The sequence below is a fragment of the Notolepis coatsorum genome (assembly GCF_963971535.1).
Source record: "Notolepis coatsorum genome assembly, chromosome: 19".
NCBI classification, from domain to species: Eukaryota; Metazoa; Chordata; class Actinopteri; order Aulopiformes; family Paralepididae; genus Notolepis; species Notolepis coatsorum.
Genome location: NC_140183.1, coordinates 17,797,380 through 17,824,428, shown reverse-complemented (window position 1 = coordinate 17,824,428; position 27,049 = coordinate 17,797,380). Strand labels below are relative to the sequence as shown.

The 27,049-nt window shown below is 45.7% G+C and overlaps 1 protein-coding gene across 1 annotated transcript in view; it reads right to left on the bottom strand.

The window, feature by feature from the left end:
* creb3l4 (cAMP responsive element binding protein 3-like 4) overlaps positions 1 to 20,625 on the bottom strand; it is a 37,858-nt gene extending 17,233 nt beyond the window's left edge. The window contains exons 1-6 of the mRNA XM_084336846.1: positions 20,455 to 20,625; positions 15,648 to 15,797; positions 13,366 to 13,612; positions 10,232 to 10,374; positions 9,997 to 10,086; positions 5,741 to 5,847 (exon numbers count right to left, since the gene is read on the bottom strand). Of these exons, the coding sequence (XP_084192972.1) occupies positions 5,741 to 5,847; positions 9,997 to 10,086; positions 10,232 to 10,374; positions 13,366 to 13,612; positions 15,648 to 15,794 (734 nt within the window). The 5' untranslated portion in view covers positions 15,795 to 15,797; positions 20,455 to 20,625. The remainder of the gene's footprint in view (positions 1 to 5,740; positions 5,848 to 9,996; positions 10,087 to 10,231; positions 10,375 to 13,365; positions 13,613 to 15,647; positions 15,798 to 20,454) is intronic.
* Between the last annotated feature and the right edge of the window lie 6,424 nt (positions 20,626 to 27,049).

Sequence of the window (27,049 nt, the reverse complement as noted above, 5' to 3'; positions counted from 1 at the left end):
GCTGGGAGGCGCCCTACACCGCTGGGAGGCGCCCTACACCGCTGGGAGGCGCCCTACACCGGGAGGCGCCCTACACCGCTGGGAGGCGCCCTACACCGGGAGGCGCCCTACACCGCTGGGAGGCGCCCTACACCGCGAGATTCGGGCTGATCGCTATACTAACTCGTTTGGCTGAGTTAGGGGGAGGGGAGCCGTGGGTGGGTCCTGGGCGTTGTGGACAGCGACCCCTACAGTTCGGTCGGGGCGCCTGCTCAGCGAAGGTAGGATCTGGTGAGGTAGTGTGACCTTCCACACGTTACACTCTCCCAGTGAGAATCTGTACGGCCAGGCTGGCTGCCGGCTGGCTGCACATGCGTCGGAGGAAAGCATGCGACAGTCTCCGGCCTCTCGGACCAACAGTAGGGGAAAGTGTGCAACAACCAGGAAGGGGGTTGGGAATTGGCATAACGACTAACAGTGGGATGGGAGAAAAAAAATCGGAAAAAAATAAAAAAAATCTATTATTAATATGCAATAAACATGTTTCGAATCTTGCATATTCAAATTATAATAATTTATAAGAAGACATATCTATACCTAATGATAGCCATTGCTGTGCTCAATTATGTCTTATAAGATGTTTTTTGGGTTGATAACATTTGTTACACAGATTTGGGGCAATTTAAACAAATTTGACTATTTAAATATGGTCAGAAATCCCTCCAAAATATCCCATTTGGACGCCAAGACCTCAAAGAACACCTTAGAAAAATACCAAACATCAACCTTTGATATCCGTATTTTTCAGCAAATGGATGGCGAGCACTTCTGTTCTGGAAATGGCTCAGAACCCCCCCCCCCCCCCCCCCCCCCGACCTTACCTACAGTACATACTGCTGACTTTGACCGTGACCATGGAAAAGTCTCAGGACTTAAGTGGTTAATGACCCCTTTAGTGACGCCCCTGTATTCCAGAGTTGAAGGACATGCAGGCAGAGGAGTGGGAGGATATTCCAGTTAAGTGTTTTGTTCCATACAAAGATAAAGATCAAAAAGGGGCGGGTATCACACAATGCCAGTCAAAGGTTGTCACGCCTACCAGACACACACAAGGAGGGGAGGGGAGGGAGAGAGAGAGAGAGAGGAAGGGGGGAAAGCTGGTCGAGAGAAGATAGAGGCATCAGGAAACTCCATTGTTGTAGTTCTTAAAAACTGAGTGAGTAGTTTGTGTCATTTTGACATAAAGCTCTGCCATATAGACCACCGCAATACTTCCGGTATTTTCAGCTCATGGGAGAGGGCCAGGGGATTAAATGTATGAATGTTGATGAGAGCCTTGACGTAAGTGGTTGTAGCTACGGCTGTGGGGCTGCTGGAGACATGATTCAATATACTTTTTTATACTTCCGAGTCTCCTGAACACGGAGCGACCCAACCGGTGCATGCACAGATTTCCCAGGGAGAGTTTCTGGACAATCCAGAGAGACTCTCTGGGCAATCTGCGCATGCAGAGTTTGGGGAGTAGGTGCGTAAAAGAGACTATAGCTCGGCTGAAAAAGTGCCGATCGACTTCGGATTGGTCTCTCCATGTTCAGGAGACTCAGGCGTATAATAGTCTATTGGATCATGTCTCCAGCACCCCCCCCAGCCGTAGCTACAACCACTTACGTCAAGGCTCTCATCAACATTCATTAATTGTATCCCCCCGCGCTCTCCCATGAGCTCCATGTAACGCGGAAGTGCAGTGGTCTATAGCTCTGCCATATTAGCACCTTCCTCCGTCTCCTGAGGAGAGATCTCTTTGGCCACACAGAGATAATTAATCAGCTATGCCTCAATCTGGTAAATGAGTTAAATGTTGCTTTGTGGTGGAATTTCCCTTTAAAAAAGGAGCTATAGATAACATTCAGCCACTAGATGTCCCAATAGAGCATCAGTGTGTCAGCATGACATTGTAAATGGCTGCTTTTTTATATAGCGCTTTTATCCAAAGCGCTTTACAATTTGTTACTCACATTTTACCCATTCACTCACACATTCACACACCGACGGCGTGGGCAACCATGCAAGGTGCCAACCTGCTCATCGGGATCAATTAGGGGTCAAGTGTCTTGCTCAAGGACACATCGACACGATGCCCGGGAATCGAACCGGAAACCTCCGGATTGCCAGACGACTGCTCTACCTCCCGAGCCACCGTCGACCCACATTGTCTCAACTAGCAGCGTGTTTATCCAATCAGGTTCATTCCACGTGAGGAAGTGGGAAGTAGGCAGGGGATACATGCAGACAACATGTAAACAACAACATTCATTTTGGACCCGCAAATACTACACCTTTCTAAAAGCTCTGTGGGTGTTTTTTCTGTTATTTTTCTTTTGGTCTACATAATTTTTTTTTTATCTATAGATAGATAACACTGGTGAGGGCATTTACATGACAGTGTGGTCGGAAGTTTATGTCGGATGAGATCTTATTCAGTAGAGGTCTTAGTCAGTAGAGAGGTAGTCAGTGGAGAGGTCTTAGTCAGTGAAGAGATCTTAGTCAGTAGAGAGGTCTTAGTCAGTAGAGAGGTCTTAGTCAGTAGAGAGGTCTTAGTGAGTAGAGAGGTCTTAGTCAGTAGAGAGGTCTTAGTCAGTAGAGAGGTCTTAGTCAGTAGAGAGGTCTTAGTGAGTAGAGAGGTCTTAGTCAGTAGAGAGGTCTTAGTCAGTAGAGAGGTCTTAGTCAGTATAGAGGTCTTAGTCAGTAGAGAGATCTTAGTGAGTAGAGAAGTCTTAGTGAGTAGAGAGGTCTTAGTCAGTAGAGAGGTCTTAGTCAGTAGAGAGGTCTTAGTCAGTAGAGAGGTCTTAGTGAGTAGAGAGGTCTTAGTCAGTAGAGAGATCTTAGTGAGTAGAGAGGTCTTAGTGAGTAGAGGTCTTAGTGAGTAGAGATGTCTTAGTCAGTAGAGAGGTCTTAGTGAGTAGAGAGGTCTTAGTGAGTAGAGAGATCTTAGTATAGAGGTCTTAGTAAAGAGGTCTTAGTGAGTAGAGAGGTCTTAGTGAGTAGAGAGGTCTTAGTCAGTAGAGGTCTTAGTCAGTAGAGAGGTCTTAGTGAGTAGAGAGGTCTTAGTGAGGAGAGGTCTTAGTGAGTAGAGAGGTCTTAGTGAGTAGAGAGGTCTTAGTGAGTAGAGAGGTCTTAGTGAGTAGAGAGATCTTAGTGAGTAGAGAGGTCTTAGTGAGTAGAGAGGTCTTAGTGAGTAGAGAGGTCTTAGTCAGTAGAGAGGTCTTAGTCAGTAGAGAGGTCTTAGTCAGTAGAGAGGTCTTAGTCAGTAGAGAGGTCTTAGTCAGTAGAGAGGTCTTAGTGAGTAGAGAGGTCTTAGTGAGTAGAGAGGTCTTAGTGAGTAGAGAGGTCTTAGTCAATAGAGAGGTCTTAGTGAGTAGAGAGGTCTTAGTCAGTAGAGAGGTCTTAGTGAGTAGAGAGATCTTAGTCAATAGAGAGGTCTTAGTGAGTAGAGAGGTCTTAGTCAGTAGAGAGGTCTTAGTGAGTAGAGGTCTTAGTGAGTAGAGAGGTCTTAGTCTGTAGAGAGGTCTTAGTTAGTAGAGATCTTAGTAGAGAGGTCTTAGTGAGTAGAGGTCTTAGTGAGTAGAGAGATCTTAGTGAGTAGAGAGGTCTTAGTCTGTAGAGAGATCTTAGTGAGTAGAGAGGTCTTAGTGAGTAGAGAGGTCTTAGTCTGTAGAGAGGTCTTAGTTAGTAGAGATCTTAGTAGAGAGGTCTTAGTCAGTAGAGATCTTAGTCAGTAGAGAGGTCTTAGTCAGTAGAGAGGTCTTAGTGAGTAGAGAGGTCTTAGTGAGTAGAGAGGTCTTAGTCAGTAGAGATATCTTAGTAGAGAGGTCTTAGTTAGTAGAGATCTTAGTAGAGAGGTCTTAGTCAGTAGAGATCTTAGTCAGTAGAGAGGTCTTAGTGAGTAGAGAGGTCTTAGTCAGTAGAGAGGTCTTAGTCAGTAGAGATATCTTAGTAGAGAGGTCTTAGTGAGTAGAGAGGTCTTAGTCAGTAGAGAGGTCTTAGTGAGTAGAGAGGTCTTAGTCAGTAGAGAGGTCTTAGTGAGTAGAGAGGTCTTAGTCAGTAGAGAGGTCTTAGTCAGTAGAGAGGTCTTAGTCAGTAGAGGTCTTAGTCAGTAGAGAGGTCTTAGTGAGTAGAGAGGTCTTAGTCAGTAGAGAGGTCTTAGTCAGTAGAGAGGTCTTAGTCTGTAGAGAGGTCTTAGTCAGTAGAGAGGTCTTAGTGAGTAGAGAGGTCTTAGTCAGTAGAGAGGTCTTAGTCAGTAGAGAGGTCTTAGTCAGTAGAGGTCTTAGTGAGTAGAGAGGTCTTAGTCTGTAGAGAGGTCTTAGTCAGTAGAGAGGTCTTAGTCAGTAGAGGTCTTAGTCAGTAGAGAGGTCTTAGTGAGTAGAGAGGTCTTAGTCAGTAGAGAGGTCTTAGTCAGTAGAGAGGTCTTAGTCTGTAGAGAGGTCTTAGTCAGTAGAGAGGTCTTAGTGAGTAGAGAGGTCTTAGTGAGTAGAGAGGTCTTAGTCAGTAGAGAGGTCTTAGTGAGTAGAGGTCTTAGTGAGTAGAGAGGTCTTAGTGAGTAGAGAGGTCTTAGTGAGTAGAGAGGTCTTAGTGAGTAGAGAGGTCTTAGTGAGTAGAGAGGTCTTAGTCAGTAGAGAGGTCTTAGTGAGTAGAGAGGTCTTAGTCAGTAGAGAGGTCTTAGTGAGTAGAGAGGTCTTAGTCAGTAGAGAGGTCTTAGTGAGTAGAGATGTCTTAGTGAGTAGAGAGGTCTTAGTGAGTAGAGGTCTTAGTGAGTAGAGGTCTTAGTCAGTAGAGAGGTCTTAGTGAGTAGAGAGGTCTTAGTGAGTAGAGAGGTCTTAGTGAGTAGAGATGTCTTAGTCAGTAGAGAGGTCTTAGTGAGTAGAGGTCTTAGTGAGTAGAGAGGTCTTAGTCAGTAGAGAGGTCTTAGTGAGTAGAGAGGTCTTAGTGAGTAGAGAGGTCTTAGTCTGTAGAGAGGTCTTAGTGAGTAGAGAGGTCTTAGTGAGTAGAGAGGTCTTAGTGAGTAGAGAGGTCTTAGTCAGTAGAGGTCTTAGTGAGTAGAGAGGTCTTAGTCAGTAGAGAGGTCTTAGTCAGTAGAGAGGTCTTAGTGAGTAGAGATGTCTTAGTCAGTAGAGAGGTCTTAGTGAGTAGAGAGGTCTTAGTGAGTAGAGAGGTCTTAGTGAGTAGAGATGTCTTAGTCAGTAGAGAGGTCTTAGTCAGTAGAGAGGTCTTAGTCAGTAGAGAGGTCTTAGTGAGTAGAGAGGTCTTAGTCAGTAGAGAGGTCTTAGTCAGTAGAGGTCTTAGTGAGTAGAGAGGTCTTAGTCAGTAGAGAGGTCTTAGTCAGTAGAGAGGTCTTAGTGAGTAGAGAGGTCTTAGTCAGTAGAGAGGTCTTAGTCAGTAGAGAGGTCTTAGTGAGTAGAGAGGTCTTAGTGAGTAGAGAGGTCTTAGTGAGTAGAGAGGTCTTTGTCAGTAGAGAGGTCTTAGTCAGTAGAGAGGTCTTAGTCAGTAGAGAGGTCTTAGTCTGTAGAGAGGTCTTAGTCAGTAGAGAGGTCTTAGTGAGTAGAGAGGTCTTAGTCAGTAGAGAGGTCTTAGTCAGTAGAGAGGTCTTAGTCAGTAGAGAGGTCTTAGTGAGTAGAGAGGTCTTAGTGAGTAGAGAGGTCTTAGTCAGTAGAGAGGTCTTAGTGAGTAGAGAGGTCTTAGTGAGTAGAGAGGTCTTAGTGAGTACCTGCTCTCAAGCCCGTCGATGTAGTCCTTCCTCCTGCGACGGCTGTCCTGGGCCGACTGCTTGTTGCGGATTTTCCGTCTGACCTTTTTCAAGATCCTTTCCTCAGCCTGCAGTGCAAACATAATTTGAATGGAAAGGTATTACATTCCAAAGAGTGGGATTAAATTAACCGCATGCTTGATTCAACTACCAGTGATCCAAGGCGAGGAATTTTACTTTTCGATTAGCAGCTCACCAGTGCCTCACAGATTCTAAATATAACAATTGTGTCCATTTTATTTACTTAGCAACCAAAAACAAAAAGTATTATTATTAAGATTAATTAAAAAGATTAAACGTCTTTATTTGTAGCACACATTGCAACATAGTCATGCAGCGAACACACACATGCGATGGGCGACAACATGCATTTTTTTGGGTCGCTGAAGAAACGTTCTCTCTGAGCTTGATCCATCCCGTCATCCTTCCCCCCAAGAGCAGCAGGGAGCAGACATGGGCTGCGGCGTGGGGCCGCACCCGGGGACCAATCCAAGTGCTCCTGTCCATCTTCGTCAGGGACGCAACAGCGATCTTTTCTGCATGTTTTTTCCATTTGGTCTATCTCTTTTTCTAGAGGGGAGAACATGCAAACTCCACACAGAAAGGCCTAGGAGATACCGCCCACCTGGGTACCTGGCAACCTGGTCCCCAAGCGGGAATCGAACCCAGGACCTTCTTGCTGTGAGGCGACAGTGTTAACCTCTACACACCACCCAGGACCTTCTTGCTGTGAGGCGACAGTGTTAACCTCTACACACCACCCAGGACCTTCTTGCTGTGAGGCGACAGTGTTAACCTCTACACACCACCCAGGACCTTCTTGCTGTGATGAACAGTGTTAACCTCTACACACCACCCAGGACCTTCTTGCTGTGATGAACAGTGTTAACCTCTACACACCACCCAGGACCTTCTTGCTGTGAGGCCACAGTGTTAACCTCTACACACCACCCAGGACCTTCTTGCTGTGAGGAGACAGTGTTAACCTCTACACACCACCCAGGACCTTCTTGTTGTGAGGAGACAGTGTTAACCTCTACACACCACCCAGGACCTTCTTGCTGTGATGAACAGTGTTAACCTCTACACACCACCCAGGACCTTCTTGCTGTGAGGAGACAGTGTTAACCTCTACACACCACCCAGGACCTTCTTGCTGTGAGGAGACAGTGTTAACCTCTACACACCACCCAGGACCTTCTTGCTGTGATGAACAGTGTTAACCTCTACACACCACCCAGGACCTTCTTGCTGTGAGGAGACAGTGTTAACCTCTACACACCACCCAGGACCTTCTTGCTGTGAGGCGACAGTGTTAACCTCTACACACCACCCAGGACCTTCTTGCTGTGAGGCGACAGTGTTAACCTCTACACACCACCCAGGACCTTCTTGCTGTGAGGAGACAGTGTTAACCTCTACACACCACCCAGGACCTTCTTGCTGTGATGAACAGTGTTAACCTCTACACACCACCCAGGACCTTCTTGCTGTGAGGCCACAGTGTTAACCTCTACACACCACCCAGGACCTTCTTGCTGTGAGGAGACAGTGTTAACCTCTACACACCACCCAGGACCTTCTTGTTGTGAGGAGACAGTGTTAACCTCTACACACCACCCAGGACCTTCTTGCTGTGATGAACAGTGTTAACCTCTACACACCACCCAGGACCTTCTTGCTGTGAGGAGACAGTGTTAACCTCTACACACCACCCAGGACCTTCTTGCTGTGAGGAGACAGTGTTAACCTCTACACACCACCCAGGACCTTCTTGCTGTGAGGAGACAGTGTTAACCTCTACACACCACCCAGGACCTTCTTGCTGTGAGGCGACAGTGTTAACCTCTACACACCACCCAGGACCTTCTTGCTGTGAGGCGACAGTGTTAACCTCTACACACCACCCAGGACCTTCTTGCTGTGAGGAGACAGTGTTAACCTCTACACACCACCCAGGACCTTCTTGTTGTGAGGAGACAGTGTTAACCTCTACACACCACCCAGGACCTTCTTGTTGTGAGGAGACAGTGTTAACCTCTACACACCACCCAGGACCTTCTTGCTGTGAGGCGACAGTGTTAACCTCTACACACCACCCAGGACCTTCTTGCTGTGAGGAGACAGTGTTAACCTCTACACACCACCCAGGACCTTCTTGCTGTGAGGAGACAGTGTTAACCTCTACACACCACCCAGGACCTTCTTGCTGTGAGGCGACAGTGTTAACCTCTACACACCACCCAGGACCTTCTTGCTGTGAGGAGACAGTGTTAACCTCTACACACCACCCAGGACCTTCTTGCTGTGAGGAGACAGTGTTAACCTCTACACACCACCCAGGACCTTCTTGCTGTGAGGAGACAGTGTTAACCTCTACACACCACCCAGGACCTTCTTGCTGTGAGGAGACAGTGTTAACCTCTACACACCACCCAGGACCTTCTTGCTGTGAGGAGACAGTGTTAACCTCTACACACCACCCAGGACCTTCTTGCTGTGAGGAGACAGTGTTAACCTCTACACACCACCCAGGACCTTCTTGCTGTGATGAACAGTGTTAACCTCTACACACCACCCAGGACCTTCTTGCTGTGATGAACAGTGTTAACCTCTACACACCACCCAGGACCTTCTTGCTGTGAGGAGACAGTGTTAACCTCTACACACCACCCAGGACCTTCTTGCTGTGAGGCCACAGTGTTAACCTCTACACACCACCCAGGACCTTCTTGCTGTGAGGAGACAGTGTTAACCTCTACACACCACCCAGGACCTTCTTGCTGTGATGAACAGTGTTAACCTCTACACACCACCCAGGACCTTCTTGCTGTGATGAACAGTGTTAACCTCTACACACCACCCAGGACCTTCTTGCTGTGATGAACAGTGTTAACCTCTACACACCACCCAGGACCTTCTTGCTGTGATGAACAGTGTTAACCTCTACACACCACCCAGGACCTTCTTGCTGTGAGGAGACAGTGTTAACCTCTACACACCACCCAGGACCTTCTTGCTGTGATGAACAGTGTTAACCTCTACACACCACCCAGGACCTTCTTGCTGTGATGAACAGTGTTAACCTCTACACACCACCCAGGACCTTCTTGTTGTGATGAACAGTGTTAACCTCTACACACCACCCAGGACCTTCTTGTTGTGAGGCGACAGTGTTAACCTCTACACACCACGCAGGACCTTCTTGCTGTGATGAACAGTGTTAACCTCTACACACCACCCAGGACCTTCTTGTTGTGAGGCGACAGTGTTAACCTCTACACACCACGCAGGACCTTCTTGCTGTGAGGCGACAGTGTTAACCTCTACACACCACCCAGGACCTTCTTGCTGTGATGAACAGTGTTAACCTCTACACACCACCCAGGACCTTCTTGCTGTGATGAACAGTGTTAACCTCTACACACCACCCAGGACCTTCTTGCTGTGAGGCGACAGTGTTAACCTCTACACACCACCCAGGACCTTCTTGCTGTGATGAACAGTGTTAACCTCTACACACCACCCAGGACCTTCTTGCTGTGAGGAGACAGTGTTAACCTCTACACACCACCCAGGACCTTCTTGCTGTGAGGAGACAGTGTTAACCTCTACACACCACCCAGGACCTTCTTGCTGTGAGGAGACAGTGTTAACCTCTACACACCACCCAGGACCTTCTTGCTGTGAGGAGACAGTGTTAACCTCTACACACCACCCAGGACCTTCTTGCTGTGAGGAGACAGTGTTAACCTCTACACACCACCCAGGACCTTCTTGCTGTGATGAACAGTGTTAACCTCTACACACCACCCAGGACCTTCTTGCTGTGAGGCGACAGTGTTAACCTCTACACACCACCCAGGACCTTCTTGCTGTGATGAACAGTGTTAACCTCTACACACCACCCAGGACCTTCTTGCTGTGAGGCGACAGTGTTAACCTCTACACACCACCCAGGACCTTCTTGCTGTGAGGCGACAGTGTTAACCTCTACACACCACCCAGGACCTTCTTGCTGTGAGGAGACAGTGTTAACCTCTACACACCACCCAGGACCTTCTTGCTGTGATGAACAGTGTTAACCTCTACACACCACCCAGGACCTTCTTGCTGTGAGGAGACAGTGTTAACCTCTACACCACCGCCTTAGAAAGAACACAGGTTGACTACCTGCCAAAGAGGCTAATAGAAATGACAAGTCTCCGTGTTCCCACCTTGGTGAGCGGCAGGTTGTTGGGCAGCGAGATCCCCTCCTGGTTCAGCAGCTTCTGTTCCTCCTCAGTCAACTGGAGGTCTGGGTAGAGCTGCTCACACCACAACAAGGGACAGAAAGTGTCTTTAAAACCTGTTTAAAACCATTTTAAGACCCGTTTAAGGCCAGTTACGATTGGGAAACATGGTGAAAACTGCTACCACTTCTGGTTGAACCCTAGTTCTTTGAGATCTCACCAGTGCGCTGTCAGGACTGGATGGGCAAGTGTTGGCACCCGAGGGGTTAACTGAATAGCTGTCGTCCAGCCTCGCAGTGGACATCATGGGCAGCTCGTTGACGATGCACGACTCAGAGATCAACAACTGAGAGCCCCACTCATCTGCTCGGAGCACAGGAAGAAGACACGACGTTTAAAAGAGAGATCAACATCTGAGACTAGGGATGCACCGATCCGACTTTTTCAGTCCCGATACCGATACCGATACCTGGGCTTTGGGTATCGGCCGATATCGAGTACCGATCCGATACCCATTGTTCAATTAATAAACTGTATGCCTCACTGTGTGGAAGAGACTGGGATCATTCTTTTGTGCAAGGCAACATCAGGCTTGACTTAAAACATTACTTTCCTAACTTAGTGAAACAAAATGTAACAAATTAACACAGATATCAATTTACTGAATTGTTATTTATTCTTTTATTTATTATTATATTATATTATTCTAAATAAAAGAAAATCCGCTATTTTTGTCATATCGGGGCCGATATCCGATATCGGATCGGTGCATCCCTATCTGAGAGGCCCACTCATCTGCTCGGAGCACAGAATGTTTAAAACTGACATGATGCAGATTGATAACGTTGAGACCAAATACAAGACATGTACATGGATTTATCTTGGCGACACAAAGACAAGTTGACCACTTACAAGGTCCCACAGGACAACACAAGGTACAATGACAGCAGGACATCACTAACAGGGACAACACAAGGTACAATGACGGCAGGACATCACTAACAGGGACAACACAAGGTACAATGACAGCAGGACATCACTAACGAGGACAACACAAGGTACAATGACAGCAGGACATCACTAACGAGGACAACACAAGGTACAATGACAGCAGGACATCACTAACAGGGACAAGACAAGGCACAATGACAGCAGGACATCACTAACGAGGACAACACAAGGTACAATGACAGCAGGACATCACTAACGAGGACAACACAAGGTACAATGACAGCAGGACATCACTAACGAGGACAACACAAGGTACAATGACAGCAGGACATCACTAACGAGGACAACACAAGGTACAATGACAGCAGGACATCACTAACAGGGACAACACAAGGTACAATGACAGCAGGACATCACTAACGAGGACAACACAAGGTACAATGACGGCAGGACATCACTAACGAGGACAACACAAGGTACAATGACAGCAGGACATCACTAATGAGGACAACACAAGGTACAATGACAGCAGGACATCACTAACGAGGACAACACAAGGTACAATGACAGCAGGACATCACTAACAGGGACAACACAAGGTACAATGACAGCAGACATCACTAACAGGGACAACACAAGGTACAATGACAGCAGGACATCACTAACAGGGACAACACAAGGTACAATGACAGCAGGACATCACTAACGAGGACAACACAAGGTACAATGACAGCAGGACGTCACTAACAGGGACAACACAAGGTACAATGACAGCAGACATCACTAACAGGGACAACACAAGGTACAATGACGGCAGGACATCACTAACAGGGACAACACAAGGTACAATGACGGCAGGACATCACTAACGAGGACAACACAACGTACAATGACAGCAGGACATCACTAACAGGGACAACACAAGGTACAATGACAGCAGGACATCACTAATGAGGACAACACAAGGTACAATGACAGCAGGACATCACTAACGAGGACAACACAAGGTGCAATGACAGCAGGACATCACTAACGAGGACAACACAAGGTACAATGACAGCAGGACATCACTAACAGGGACAACACAAGGTACAATGACGGCAGGACATCACTAACGAGGACAACACAAGGTACATTGACAGCAGACATCACTAACAGGGACAACACAAGGTACAATGACAGCAGGACATCACTAACGAGGACAACACAAGGTACAATGACAGCAGGACATCACTAACGAGGACAACACAAGGTACAATGACAGCAGACATCACTAATGAGGACAACACAAGGTACAATGACAGCAGGACATCACTAACGAGGACAACACAAGGTACAATGACAGCAGGACATCACTAACGAGGACAACACAAGGTACAATGACAGCAGACATCACTAACGAGGACAACACAAGGTACAATGACAGCAGGACATCACTAACGATCTAAGGTAAGGAGTCTATGTTACCAGTCTTGGGGTAATCAGAGCTGTATTCACTGAGATAACAGCGTGTCCCTGTGTGTGTGTGTGGCTGTGTGTGATGTTGAGGAAACGAGAGAATAGATTTTTCAGCTCGCGTCTATAGCGTGCATAAGTACACATATACTATCGTTAATCTAGCGTTTATTTGAAAACGATTCATAAATAGGCCGACAAATGACAACGTGTCTAGTGTATTCGAGAATATTCCAATAAATGCCGTTTATGGGGGAATCTTTAAATTTTCCGATAATTTTCGAGAGAACGAAATGCTATAAAAAGGATATGAACCGATTAAAAAACAATCCGTTTCGACAATGTTGACTGCAAACAAGTCATTGATAAGCGACGGGCAGATTAGACACATAGCCATAATTTTAAACATAAATTAGGCGTTTTTAACGCTAACATTGAAGTGGATGATGGCACTCAACGGGGTTTTCAATGTTAACTGGCGATGGGAAATGGAAAATGGGCCATTTCTATTAGAACAGAAACGTGTTAGACTTCACTCTCCAAGGGGTTATTTCTATTAGAACAGAAACGTGTTAGACTTCACTCTCCAGGGGGTTATTTCTATTAGAACAGAAACGTGTTAGACTTCACTCTCCAGGGGGTTATTTCTATTAGAACAGAAACATGTTAGACTTCACTCTCCAGGGGGTTATTTCCCCATAACGTCCCCAAGAGGACTAATAAGCAAACACTTGACTTGTTATGCTCATATTGTGAGGAATTATTTCTGCACTTCATCGCCAGCACTTCTGCAGATAACAATACATCAGTAAAAGGTTGACATTGGCTGCTAATATCAGTTGGCTGATATGCAATATCTGTCTAGATATACATAGATATGTTTATCTACTGTACATGTGCAGAGGCGCGCGCACACACACACACACACACACACACACACACACTTACTTAGCTCTATGGAGATGACGTCCATGCTGTGGCCGGGTTCCGTCTTGACGTTGCCCAGGCTGCTGATGTCATACACCACCTGGTAGACGGTGGCGGGGGCCCGGGCGGTCATGGGGCCCTCGATGAGGGGCTCCTCGGAGATGCCGCTGTCGCTCTCGGACAGGTTCTCCCCGGGGAGCCCACTGGGAAACACCTTGTTGGGGTCGATGGCGTGAAGCACGTCCTCCGACTCGCTGTCGTTCAGGCCCTGGGACACAGGAAACACAACTCCAAATATGACAAATATTCCAACAAAGAGTGAACAAGAAAATAAGACAGTGGCTCAGGAGGTAGAGAGCAGTCATCTGGTAATCCGGAGGTTCCCGGTTCGATTCCCGCTCCTCCCGGGCAGCGTGTCGAAGTGTCCTTGAGCAAGACACTTAACCCCTAATTGCTCCCAATGAGCAGGTTGGCTCCTTGCATGGTCGCCTCCGGTGTGTGAATGTGTGAGTGAACGGGTCAAATGTGAGGAACAAGTTGTAAAGTGCTTTGAATAAAAGCGGATTTGGATAAAAAAAAATTATTAACTAATGACTACACATGTTTTGAAGTTAAACATGAGGTATGATTAGGGTTGCAATCCAGGAAATTTCCCCTAAAAGGTGTAGGTTTCTACATATGACATGATAACACAGCCCGTTATATTTCCATATTATTCCCATATATTCCCCTTTTATTCCTATGGAAATGTTCCACCTTTGAATATTCCCAGAATTTTGCAACCCATACCTTATGAAAAGGTCACGGCTAACCCACTGCTATACCACAGGTTCAAAGGTCATAGCTAACCCACTGCTATACCACAGGTTCAAATGTCATGGCTAACCCACTGCTATACCACAGGTTCAAAGGTCACGGCTAACCCACTGCTATACCACAGGTTCAAAGGGCACAGCTAACCCACTGCTATACCACAGGTTCAAAGGGCACAGCTAACCCACTGCTATACCACAGGTTCAAAGGTCACGGCTAACCCACTGCTATTTCAAGTTCAAGTTCAAGTTCAAGTTCTTTAATAGTTGTCATACAGAAGTACAGAATACTTTCATACAAAATGCTTCTTACTGTTACGCTCCAGAGACTGTGCTAGACAAGATAGTATCAAATAACATAATAACATAATATAGCATGAATTTAGAAGAAGAAAATGAGGTCACAGTTGTTCGGTATAGACATATGTACAATGTTCTGAGTTACCATATAATATACAATACACAATACTATGCAGTGTACTAATGTACAGTACTATCTAGTGCAAAGCAGAAATGGGATGAGGTACAATTTTAGGTACAATTTACAGTAAGGTGTACGAGTTGTAGTGCAATCCTTCATCCATAAATATAAAGTGTGGGGAGTGGGTGCTACAGTGTGTTTGTTCAAAGTGGGTGTGTGCTATAAAGTGTGTGTAGTGGGCGCTACAGTGTGTTTGTTTAAAGTGAGTGTGTGCGTGTGGATGTGTGTGCTATGTGTGTTTGGTGGTTGCTGTTGTGTAGTGTTCATTCATTGTTCGTTTAGCAGCCTGATGGCCTGGGGATAGAAGCTACTTCTGAGTCTTTCTGTGCTCGCCTTGAGACTCCTGTATCGCTTGCCTGACGGCAGCAGTTCAAAGAGGCAGTTGTTCGGGTGGCTCGAGTCCTTAATAATTCTCTTAGCCTTCCCCTTGCAACGCTTGTAGTAAATGTTCTGGAGGGTGGGGAGCCCCCCTCCAATTGTGCGTTCGGCTGAACGTGTCACTCTTTGTAGTCTGCTTTGGTCTTTTGCAGTGCTATTCCCAAACCAGGAGGTGATGTTGCCGGTCAAGATGCTCTCTATTGTACATGAGTAGAAGTTCTTAAGGATCTTCTGGCTGACTTGGAACTTCCTTAGGCGCCTGAGGAAGTAGAGGCGTTGTCGTGCCTTCTTCACCACACTGTTAATGTGTATGGTCCATGTCAAGTCCTCGGATATGTGGGCTCCGAGGTACTTGAAGCTGTTGACTCTCTCAACCGGTGCCCCGTCGATGCTGAGGGGGCTGTAGTCCTTGACCCCCGACCTCCTGAAGTCCACAATCATCTCCTTTGTTTTGCTGACGTTCAGGGAGAGGCTGTTTTCCTGGCACCATCCCGCCAGGACCTTGACCTCTTCCAGGTAGGCCCTCTCGTCGTTGGCAGAGATCAGGCCCACCACCACTGTGTCGTCAGCAAATTTGACGATTGTATTGCTACTCCTACTACTATTTACCACAGGTTCAAAGAGATACTCACACAATGGGGGTCTATCATCCACTCCTCCGAGGGTTTTTCCGAGCTGGTGAAGATGACATCGGAACCAGAGAAGTGCCAGCGCTCTGCTGTTCCCTCCTCCTCCTCCTCGCTGTGACTGAAGAACAGCTCCCCGTTCTCTGCGTCCATCTCCTGAAATAAGGTCACCCGTCTTCAAAGCTGTGTGTTTCACATTCATTGTCAGATATTTGTCTACGATAAGTGAACGCAAACGTAGTTCAAAAAGTAGAGCATCAAGTTACTGGAAACACACGCAAGGAAGAATAACAATTGCAGACTGTGATTAGGGTTGGGCACCGTTCACATTTCAACCGATACCGGTACCCGTTCCTGGAATTCGGTATCGGTGCCCAACGGCACCTTTTTTTGGTACTTAACTATATATTTTTTTTTTATTCAGTTGTACAAAAAATTCAAATTAATTAAAAACTAAGTCCAAACATCTCAATTTCAACATTATTTTTTTTTGATCCACCTTTTCTCCCATTTTTCTATATTTTTCTCCCATCCCAATTTCGTATCATCCAATTCAACCCTCCCCTGTCACGAACGCTGTTTCTTGCCTCCCACAAGCCGGCTGCAATGTGGACTAAGTCATACATAGCACAAGTCCCCTCCGGTACTTGAGGTAACAGCAGTCGCATCTTTTCACCTGCGCAGCTCGATCTCTCAGTGTGAGGAGTAACGCGTGGGAGGCTCACGCTGCCCCCGACACTTCCTGATTCTACTGCGCAGGCGCACCAACCGACTTGTAGGAGTCGCTTGTTCACAACGCCCGATCCCCACCCTTCAGTTTCCCTCCCCGTAATACGGCCAATGTGTATTACTGCGGACGACCAGCTAAACTGAAAACAATGTGGAGAGCTGGATTCGAACACGCGAATCCTAGCGTCTCCACACTGGTGGCGAGTGCCTTGCCCACTACACCACCTAGCCGCCCTCAATTTCAACATTATTATTTAGAACATTTAGTAATTTATTGTTGTAACACACTACACAAAATAAATTGCATGATGATATATCGTGTTTTTAAATGTTTAAATATCAACATTATCTGGCCATCCTCAGTAAATATGATCAAACTCCTCTGACCTCGTCTGGTCTTTCCAAAGACCCAAGAGACGGGACAGTAATATATATATATATATATATATTAGGGATGTCAGTTTATCGCGTTAATTCGATTAATTAATTACACAGCAAATTATCGCTTTATGAAAATTAACAAAAAATGTATTACAAAAAAATATATATATATTTAATTACTTTTTTTTATTTTTTTTTTAAATCTCATTCATTCCCAGTGTCAGAAATACTGTGTCTGTTACTAGGCTTGAGTAAATTGTAATGAACCAAATGAGAATTTCAATAAAAAACTTTTTTATCTTTGACTGTGAATAACACTAGTGATGCACGATATATCGGCCGCCGATATAATATCGGCCGATATGGCCGTTTTTTTACACATCGGTATCGTCCGATATCAAGATAGGGCCGATATGGGCCGATATAAAAAATTAAAAACACGTTTTTTTTTTTATCTTTTGGCCTTAAATAGTTTCAAAATATCAGTCATTTCTGAAAATAAGTTACAAAAGTAAAAAAAATTATGCATTTTGGAAAATAGCTCTTTTTGATTATCATAAAAAAGTGTTTTCTATACAGAGATATCGACATCGGTAAATATCGGTATCGGCCAGAACAGCAATATTAATATCGGTTATCGGTATCAGCCACAATTTTCACATCAGTGCATCACTAAATAACACCATGCTCAAATTGACCAGACCTGAAAAATCTAAGCAAATTAATAGATGGAAGATGATTAAACAGAAGGTTTTGTAGATACAGTACTGAATTCTGCCATCCGGACACATGCAATTTGAAATACGATTATATAATATAGAATATCAGGCATAAAATGGTTATGCAATTAAAATGCGATTAATTACAAATCCTGTAATTAATTAGATACAAATTTGTAATCGCCTGACAGCACTAATATATATATATATATATATTTGTGGAAAAGGCTCCCTCTTGTCTATATTACTCGTCTTATACTAAACATGTAAAAGGTACCGAAACTTGGTACCAATTGATCTAGCATGAATCAGTACTCGGCAGTACCGATGTAATTCAGTCGGTACCCTTAAAAGTACCAAGTTCGGTACCCAACCCTAACTGTGATTCAGGGAAGGCTCGAGGGCGGTGTGAAGGCTGCATCCCAAGCTCCACACTACAGTGGACTCTGTGTGAAGGCTGCATCCCAAGCTCCACACTACAGTGGACTCTGTGTGAAGGCTGCATCCCAAGCTCCACACTACAGTGGACTCTGTGTGAAGGCTGCATCCCAAGCTCCACACTACAGTGGACTCTGTGTGAAGGCTGCACCCCAAGCTCCACACTACAGTGGACTCTGTGTGAAGGCTGCATCCCAAGCTCCACACTACAGTGGACTCTGTGTGAAGGCTGCACCCCAAGCTCCACACTACAGTGGACTCTGTGTGAAGGCTGCATCCCAAGCTCCACACTACAGTGGACTCTGTGTGAAGGCTGCATCCCAAGCTCCACACTACAGTGGACTCTGTGTGAAGGCTGCATCCCAAGCTCCACACTACAGTGGACTCTGTGTGAAGGCTGCATCCCAAGCTATGCATCCCAAGCTACGACTATGCTTGCACCTCATGGTACCAAAGCACCTCAAAGGCGCTAAAAACAAAATTACAAACATCTCAAAACAAACTGGTCAGACTACTGCTTGACCTGACTCCTAGAACCCACCTCACCCCTGCCCACTTTGACAACCTGGGATGGCTTAGAGTAGACGACAGACAGAGTACAGCAACTTGCAATGGGCCTGGTCTACAAGATACACTACACAACCAAGGTACCCATGTACATGTCAAAATACTTCCCAAAGTTCAGTGAATACCACGATCACAACACCAGAGGGAGCTCCACAAATCATGTTAAACCCAGATTCGGCTCAAACAAGGGACTAAACACGTTTCGCAATTATGCCACATCAATGTGGAACGCCCTACCCAAAGCTGTAAAGGAATGTGAATCACTACCCACTTTCAAAACCACTCTCAAAGAACACCTACGGGAGACTGCAATTCGAAACTGGCCCCTGTAAATGTCCTAACCCAACCCCCTCCAATGTACAGTAAATGAACAAGTATGGTTGTCAATATTCCAATGTACAGTTTTGCTTGTACAGTTGTACAGTGTCCCCCACCCACCCAACCTCCTCCAATGTACAGTTTCTACATCAAATGTATATACTCTCTAGGGGAGCTCCAGTAGCTCACCACGTACCGCGAGTGCTATTTCAGCGCCGTGGGCTGAGCGCGTTCGAATCCCGGACGGCAGCCGTGCCTTTCCCAGAGTGTCTACCCCCCCATCTGAACCCTTTCAGCCTGCTTCTGTCGGTCGAACTTGACCAAGTATGAATGAGAAGAAAAAGCGATAAACGCTAAAAAGAACCAGGTGACTGGTCAAAGTAAAAAAAAAAAAAAAAATGTATATACTCTCTTTTCTGGACTCTTTTTGTATCACAAACAGTACTGTATTTGCAATGTATGTCATAAATGTATAGATGTAGCAGTACTGTCTATCTGTATGTCATGTATGTCATATATGTTATGATGAATTGAAAATGGGGGACCCTGATGTAAACAAGACGAAAGTCTTTCTCTGGTCTGCATCCCCTTAGCAATTGTATATATTGAGCTGTACTGTACTGTACCCATTCTGCAATCTGTTAATAAAGTTTTCAATCAATCAATCAATCAGCTGCACACTACAGTGGACTCGGCCCTCAGGGGCCCACATTCACAGCACAGGTTCCAAGAATGACAAGATAACCCGGTGCTGACTCCTGATCACTGTATGACGATCTGGGCCAGATGGCAGGCATCATCTGATAGTCCCTGTCCTGCATGTCTACACAAGGTTGCTGATTGTACTACAGTAGCTGGTGTATGACTTAGCTGCCAGTACGACTTACTGCCATACTGTCTTTACACCTGTATCACTGTACACATTATTAATACTTCTAACTCTGTACATAAATCTGATTAGCACTATTAACCAGCAGTACTCCTTTATATATTTTATATTCAGTTTAATCAGTCCATTAAATCAGTATAATGCAGCACAAGTACAGTACAACAAAAATAAGTTTGGCATCCAACCAGAGTGCAATATTACTGTTGCACTTTAATGTTACATTTGCACTCTGGTTGGATGCCAAATTAATTTTTGTTGTACTGTACTTGTGCTGCATGATGACAATACATTTTTATCGAATCTTAACAAATCAAGACACAGTGGAAGTTAGTGACGTTACGTCACAGGCCACTTCGCAAAACGAGGATAATGTACATCCTGCTACGCGCACCACCCACAAGCGCGTGCACATAAACACACGTCGCCACATTCATGTGGGTGACGATTCTTTACAATTACATTTACAATCATGATTAGAAATGTCCCTGAACGGACTTTGAATAGTTTGGCAATATAAAACAGCCTAGTAGTAGGCACCAATCATGATGACACATGATTAAACCCGCCACCAGAAAGTACTGGAACCAGGACAGAACAATAATAGGCGAGATGTGTATTGGACTGTTTACATTGCAAAGTAGTTCGAGTAGCTTAGAAGACACCCTGGGCCTGTTCACATGCACCCATAGATGCTGCACCTCCTTGCATATCCTTGTCGAGCCGGATAAACAAGAGCTACATTGTATTAAGACAATCTATATGTCTCACTTACTGGAGTGTCTCTTGTTTCCAACGGTGACTATTCTTCCGCATAGAAAGGCTCAATTATTCGCATTGCCAAAAGAAAATCCAAGTGTTTCAAAAACTGAGAAAATATACACAAGTTAGTTAGAGAGTTTCGGTGCTTAGATAGTGAAAAGTAACTATCCAGCTGGCAACATTGTGTCAATCATCACCGAGAGGATGCGTCGTCAGCGCACACCTACAGGCTGGGACTGATCTATAGACGCTGTGGATTTCCCTTCACGATGGTCTACTCTAGACTGAGAGTCCGCTGCACGGAACACGTAGGCCTGCGCCTTTTAGAGATCTCCCAGCGTGCCTGGTGCCCCGCCCACCCGTGTGTTTTTGATTGGACAAAGATATTAGTGGCCAATAGAAAACGAAGAGAGGCGTGTGTTTTGAAAGGGTTCCTTCAGAACCACGAATGCCTATGTTCATTTGGTCATTTAGCTGAACACTTTTATCCAAACCGGTGTGTATATTTCCCCTAAAGGAGTTGCACTTCCGCGTTCGGTTTGCGCTATCTGATTGGCCACTGACGTTTTTCTCAGCGCCAATCGCGTTACTCCTAACAAACTGGTTAAGTTTCAAGTTTCTTTAATAGTTGTCATACAGAAGTACAGAATACTTTTATACAAAATGCTTCTTACTGTTGCGCTCCAGAGACTGTGCAAGACAAGATAAGTATGAAATAAAATAACATAGCAAAATTAGAAGCAAAAAAAGATGAGGTCACAGTGTTCAGTTTAGACATATGTACAATGTTCGATGCAGAATAGACGTAGTTACCATACAATATACAATACTGTGCAGTGTACTAATATACAATACTATATAGTGCAAGGCAGAAATGGAGAATGGGACGAGGTGCAATTTAGGTACAATTCACAGTAGGTGTACGAGTTGTAGTGCAAATCCCCCATCAATAAATATAAAGTGTAAGTGTGTTTGTGTGATCTAAAGTGTGGAGAGTGGGTGCTGCAGTGTGTTGTTTGTTTGAGTGAGTGTGTGCGTGTGGGTGTGTGTGCTGTGTGCATGTGTGCATTTGATGGTTGCCGCATAGTGATTATTGTTCGTTTAGCAGCCTGATGGCCTGGGGATAGAAGCTTCTTCTGAGTCTTTCTGTGCTCGCCTTAAGACTCCGGTATCGCTTGCCTGACCGCAGCAGTTCAAAGAGGCAGTTGTTCGGGTGGCTCGAGTCCTTAATAATTCTCTTAGCCTTCCCCTTGCACCGCTTGTTGTAAATGTTCTGGAGGGTGGGAAGCCCCCCTCCAATTGTGCGTTCGGCTGAACGTGTCACTCTTTGTAGTCTGCTACGGTCTTGTGCAGTGCTATTCCCAAACCAGGAGGTGATGTTGCCGGTCAGGATGCTCTCTATTGTACATGAGTAGAAGTTCCTAAGGATCTTCTGACTGACTTGGAACTTCCTTAGGCGCCTGAGGAAGTAGAGGCGTTGTCGTGCCTTCTTCACAACACTGTCAATGTGTGTGGTCCATGTCAAGTCCTCGGATATGTGGGCTCCGAGGTACTTGAAACTGTTCACTCTCTCAACCGGTGCCCCGTCAATGCTGAGGGGGCTGTAGTCCTTGACCCCCGACCTCCTGAAGTCCACAATCATCTCTTTTGTTTTGCTGACGTTCAGGGAGAGGCAGTTCTCCTGACACCACTGTGACAGGTTCTCTACCTCTTCCAGGTAGGCCCTTTCGTCGTTGGCAGAGAGGTTAAGCTTGGCGACTCTTTCGAAGTCGCTCTCTTTCGAAGTTGGTAAGGGTTAAGGGTTAGGGTTAGTTGGTTAAGGTTAGGGTTAAGGTTAGGGTTAGTTGGTTAAGGTTAGGGTTAGTTGGTTAAGGTTAGGGTTAGGGTAACAGCCTGCTGGCGCGATTGTTAGGAGTAACGCGTTTGGCGCTGAAAAAAACGTCAGTGGCCAATCAGATCGCGCAAACCGAACGCGGAAGTGCAACTCCGTTAGGGAAAATATACACGCGAAGGGTACAACTGTTTCAGCTGAGTAACAATGTTCATCAAAGAGTTGAAACTTGAATGCTGCAGACAGTGTTGAGTGCATAGTAGTAGAGACATATTAGTATATTAGGAAGAGTGCATGATAGTAGAAGACAGTAAGATGATAAGAGATGATCCTTTCCCCTTGGGGAAATTCAGGTGTCAAAGAAGCATGTATTGTGTGATTTGGGGGGGTACAGAGCTTCACAGTCCAGTATATATACACTATAGACAGTATAAAATATAAATACAAATGCAATATAAAAAGTACAAAAAACAAGATAGTCCAGTGAGTGCACATGGATATGAGTCTCGAGTTCTTACATCCCGAGTTCTGACAATGATAGTTCTCCTGACCGCAGAGCCGGCCGGCCGAGCCCTTGGTTGTAGAGCCCCTGATGGCTGCCGGTATAAAGGACCCGCCCAGGCAGTTTGTGGTGTGTCGGGGGGGATGAGTCTTTGGCTCAACGTGCTCTTCATTCGGGCTAGCTCTTCATAGAGGGGGTGGGAGGGGTTCTCCAGGATGGCTTCTCGCTTTTTCCTCATCCTCCTCTCAGCCACCACCTCTAGATTATCCAGCTCACCGCCCACTACGGAGCTAGCCTTCTTCACCAGCTTATTCAGCTTGCTGGAGTCCCTCAAGCTGATGTTGCCCGTCCAGCACACCACAGCAAAAAAGAGGACGCTGGCTACAACCGACTGGTAGAAAGATATCAGCAGGCGGTTGCACACGTCGAACGACCTGAGTCTCCTCAGGAAGAACAGCCTGCTCTGTCCCTTCCTGTAGAAGGCCTCAGTGTTGTCCGACCAGTCCAGTTTTTGTTTAGGTGAACTCCAAGGAACTTGTAGGACTCCACCATCTCTACCTCCTCCCCTCCAAGGATTATGGGAGAAGGGGGACCCTTCCTGCCTCTCCGGTAGTCCACCACCAGCTCCTTTGTCTTGCTGACGTTGAGTTGGAGGTGGTACGAAGGTTAGTGTTTTGTTTCGTTTTTTCAATTCAGAAATGTCCAGCCTGATTGGGGCTAGCCATGGTCTAGCATGGTATGGTATGGTTGGGTTTGTGTCTCATTTAGCTATGTTCAGCCTGGCTGGGGCTAGCCATGGTCTAGCATGGTATGGTATGGTTGAGTTTGTGTCTCCATTAGCTATGTTCAGCCTGGCTGGGGCTAGCCATGGTCTAGCATGGTATGGTATGGTTGAGTTTGTGTATATTATCACAGTCATCCAACAACAATCCCCTTTGAACAGCCCATCTGAGGTTTCTCTCCTCCATGTCGCCTGTGGTGATTTTTCCTATTGCTAGGTTTTTAGTGAGTTTTTCCTTCATTGGGGAATGCCTGGGAGTGTCGCATATTTCGATTTTATGGTGTTTCTTTGTTCTTGATTTATTGTGATGTTTCTTCTTGACATGTACAGCGCATGGGGGCATTGCCTTGTGATTTCCGGCTTTACAAATACATTTTATTTGATTTGTGTCTCCATTAACTATGTTCAGCATGACTGGGGATAGCCATGGTCTAGCATGGTATAGTATGGTTGGGTTTGTGTCTCCATTGCGTTTCTTGTAAACAGGTTTGGGCAGGTTCTAAAGTCAATGGAGACGCTCACTGTGTGGAGACGAGGACACAGCACGGCTAAACCCTGGCTAGTGGAAACGAGGCCACAGCACGGTTAAACCCTGGCTAGTGGAGACGAGGCCACAGCACGGCGAAACCCTGGCTAGTGGAGACAAGGCCACAGCACAGTTAAACCCTGGCTAGTGGAGATGAGGACACAGCACGGTTAAACCCTGGCTAGTGGAGACGAGGACACAGCACGGTTAAACCCTGGCTAGTGGAGACTAGGCATAGATCGAGACGAGGCATGGATTAGCTTCTTACCGTCTTCTGTCCGTGGTCTGTCAACATGGTTTGTGGTCTGTCAACATGGTTTCATTGCTGGGTTAAGTACTTCTATTCTATTCACATAATATGCTTACTTCATATATCTATTCTATTCACATATATGCTTACCACTTGTATCTATTGCTATGTCCGCCCACTACAATCACGCGAGCTGTCTTACGCCTGTCCCGTCTCCCTGTCTCCCTGTGAGTTGCTGTCCCGGAGTGTTGACCGGAGTGTCGGACGTCCCGTGATGATGTCGGGGAGGATGCGACCCTCTCTGCGTTCCCTCCTGTCTCCCTGTCTCCGGCTGTCTCGTAGTGATGACCGGAGTGCTGGACGTCTCGCGATGATGTCGGGGAGGTTGCGACCCTCTCTGCGCCGCCCCCTATCTCCCTGTCTCCGGCTGTCTCGGAGCGATGACCGGAGTGTTGAACGTCCCGTGATTAAGACGGGGAGGACGCAACCCTCTTTGCGCCGCCCCTGTGCCTCAAATAGATCCGCTATCAGCTCTATCTTTAATCTTTCAAAATGTTCAGTTGCTATCGCTATCAGCTCTATCTTACATTTTTTTAAATGTTCAGTTGCTATTGCATGCACTCATCTGTGTTTCACTACACACATGAGTACATGCTTAACAACTGTCAGTCTGCAACACTACTATCACCGACATCTAAGAAGGGAGATCCCCCCTTGAATGGCCCTTCTAAGGTTTCTCTCCTCCTGTGGTGCATTTTTCCTATTGTTAGGTTTTAGTGAGTTTTTCCTTACCTTCGCGTGGGGTATGTCTGGGAGTGTTTGCATTCATTCATTTATTTTGCATTTATTTTAAATTTGTTGGACCTTATGGTGTTCTTGTTTTGTTCTTGACTTATTGTTATGTTTCTTCTTGACTTGTTTAAAGAAGACGTGTCCGGCCCATGGGGACATTGACGTGTGTTGTCGGGCCTTACAAATAAATTTGATTTGATTTGATTTGATAGCAGTTCCACATTCTAAACCTTCCCTTTAACAGAGGAGAATGAAACACATGTAGTGAGAAACAGCTGTGCAGACATGGTGGGACCCTGATGTAAACAAGACAAACGTCTTTCTCTGGTCTGCATCCCCTTAACATTTGTGTGTATTGAGCCATACTGTATTGTACCCATTCCGCAATCTGTTAAATAAAGTTTTCATTCATTCATTCATTCATTCATGGTATGGTCCTATAATGCAGACTTTGTATGGACGGTCCTTTAATGCAGACGTGGTATGGTCCTTTAATGCAGACGTGGTTTGGTCCTTTAATTCAGACGTGGTTTGGTCCTTTAATGCAGATGTGGTATGATCCTTTAATGCAGGCGTGGTTTGGTCCTTTAATGCAGACGTGGTTTGATCCTTTAATGCAGACGTGGTTTGGTCCTTTAATGCAGACGTGGTTTGATCCTTTAATGCAGACGTGGTTTTGTCCTTTAATGCAGACGTGGTTTGATCCTTTAATGCAGACGTGGTTTGGTCCTTTAATGCAGACATTGAAGCTTGAATGCTCAAATCGAAATCAATGTTTTTCACAGAGAAAGAATAAAAGTAGCTACTGAGGTCTAACCAGGCCAAATGTGAGGGTTCGCCTGTCCCTGGGACCTTCTCCTCTCCTCAACAGCCCCCACCCTTGCACAAACTTTCCTCTCCTCCTCACCAGCCCCCACCTTTGGACAGACTTTTATTCTTGGCGTTTGTGTTGTCTCCCATGTGTTTTAACCTTGTGTTATCTTTAGTCTTGTTCCCTTGTTAATTGTTTTATTTGTCCCTTATGGTGGTTGTTTACTCTGTCTAGTGTTCAGTCTATTCTTGTGTGGTTAGTTTTGTTTGTTTCCCTGTTTATTTCCCCAGAGTGTTTGGTCTTGTGTTTCTCCCCATGTGTGCCTCGTTGGTAATTAGCCCTCCTGTGTCCCATGTCTTAATTAGTCTGTCTATATATGCTGTGTGTTCCCTACCCTCCAGTGTTGGTTCATTATTGGAGTTCCTTGTTTTGAGATCCCTGTCTTGATGTTCCTGAGTATCCTGTCCTTGCTGTTACCCTCGTCCTTGCGCTGTCATTCGTTCCTTGTCTCCCTATTTTTCAGTAAGTCTAGTTTTTCAGTTTGTATTGTATTCTTTGTTTTCGTTTTTACAGTCTCGTTTTATTAGTGTTTATTTTGTAGATTAGTTGTGCCTTCTCCTACCAGCTCTGCTGTGGTTCCTCTGTTGTTTTTGTACCTGCTCTCATTTATGAGATTCCTTGTTTTGGTTGCTACCCTTTTTGAAGTAAAGACAATTTTTACACTTCACCCCTGGCTCCACGTCTCGTTCCACTCGTCTGCCTGTTCTCTCCTCGCTCTGTTCCGCGATTGGGTCCTCAGACAACACTATCCATAACACCAAAGTTCTATTCTATCAGACCTGGTTCTATTTTTAATTGAGGGGCTGCTTTAGTCTCCCTGCATTTAGGCAAAGTTTACACATTTTAAGCAATCGAAAATGTGCAAGTCGAGACAAATTCTACTGTACCTTTGGAAATGTTTTAATACATTTTCATTCAATTTATTCAGGTTCTAGAGTCCACTCCTCTCCCTCCCGTGTCCCACCTTCCTTCATCACCTTATGATCGATGGCCTTGCCGACCAATCCAGACCCCCCCCCCGCGCGCGCACCGTTACCAGGACACACGTCTTCCCA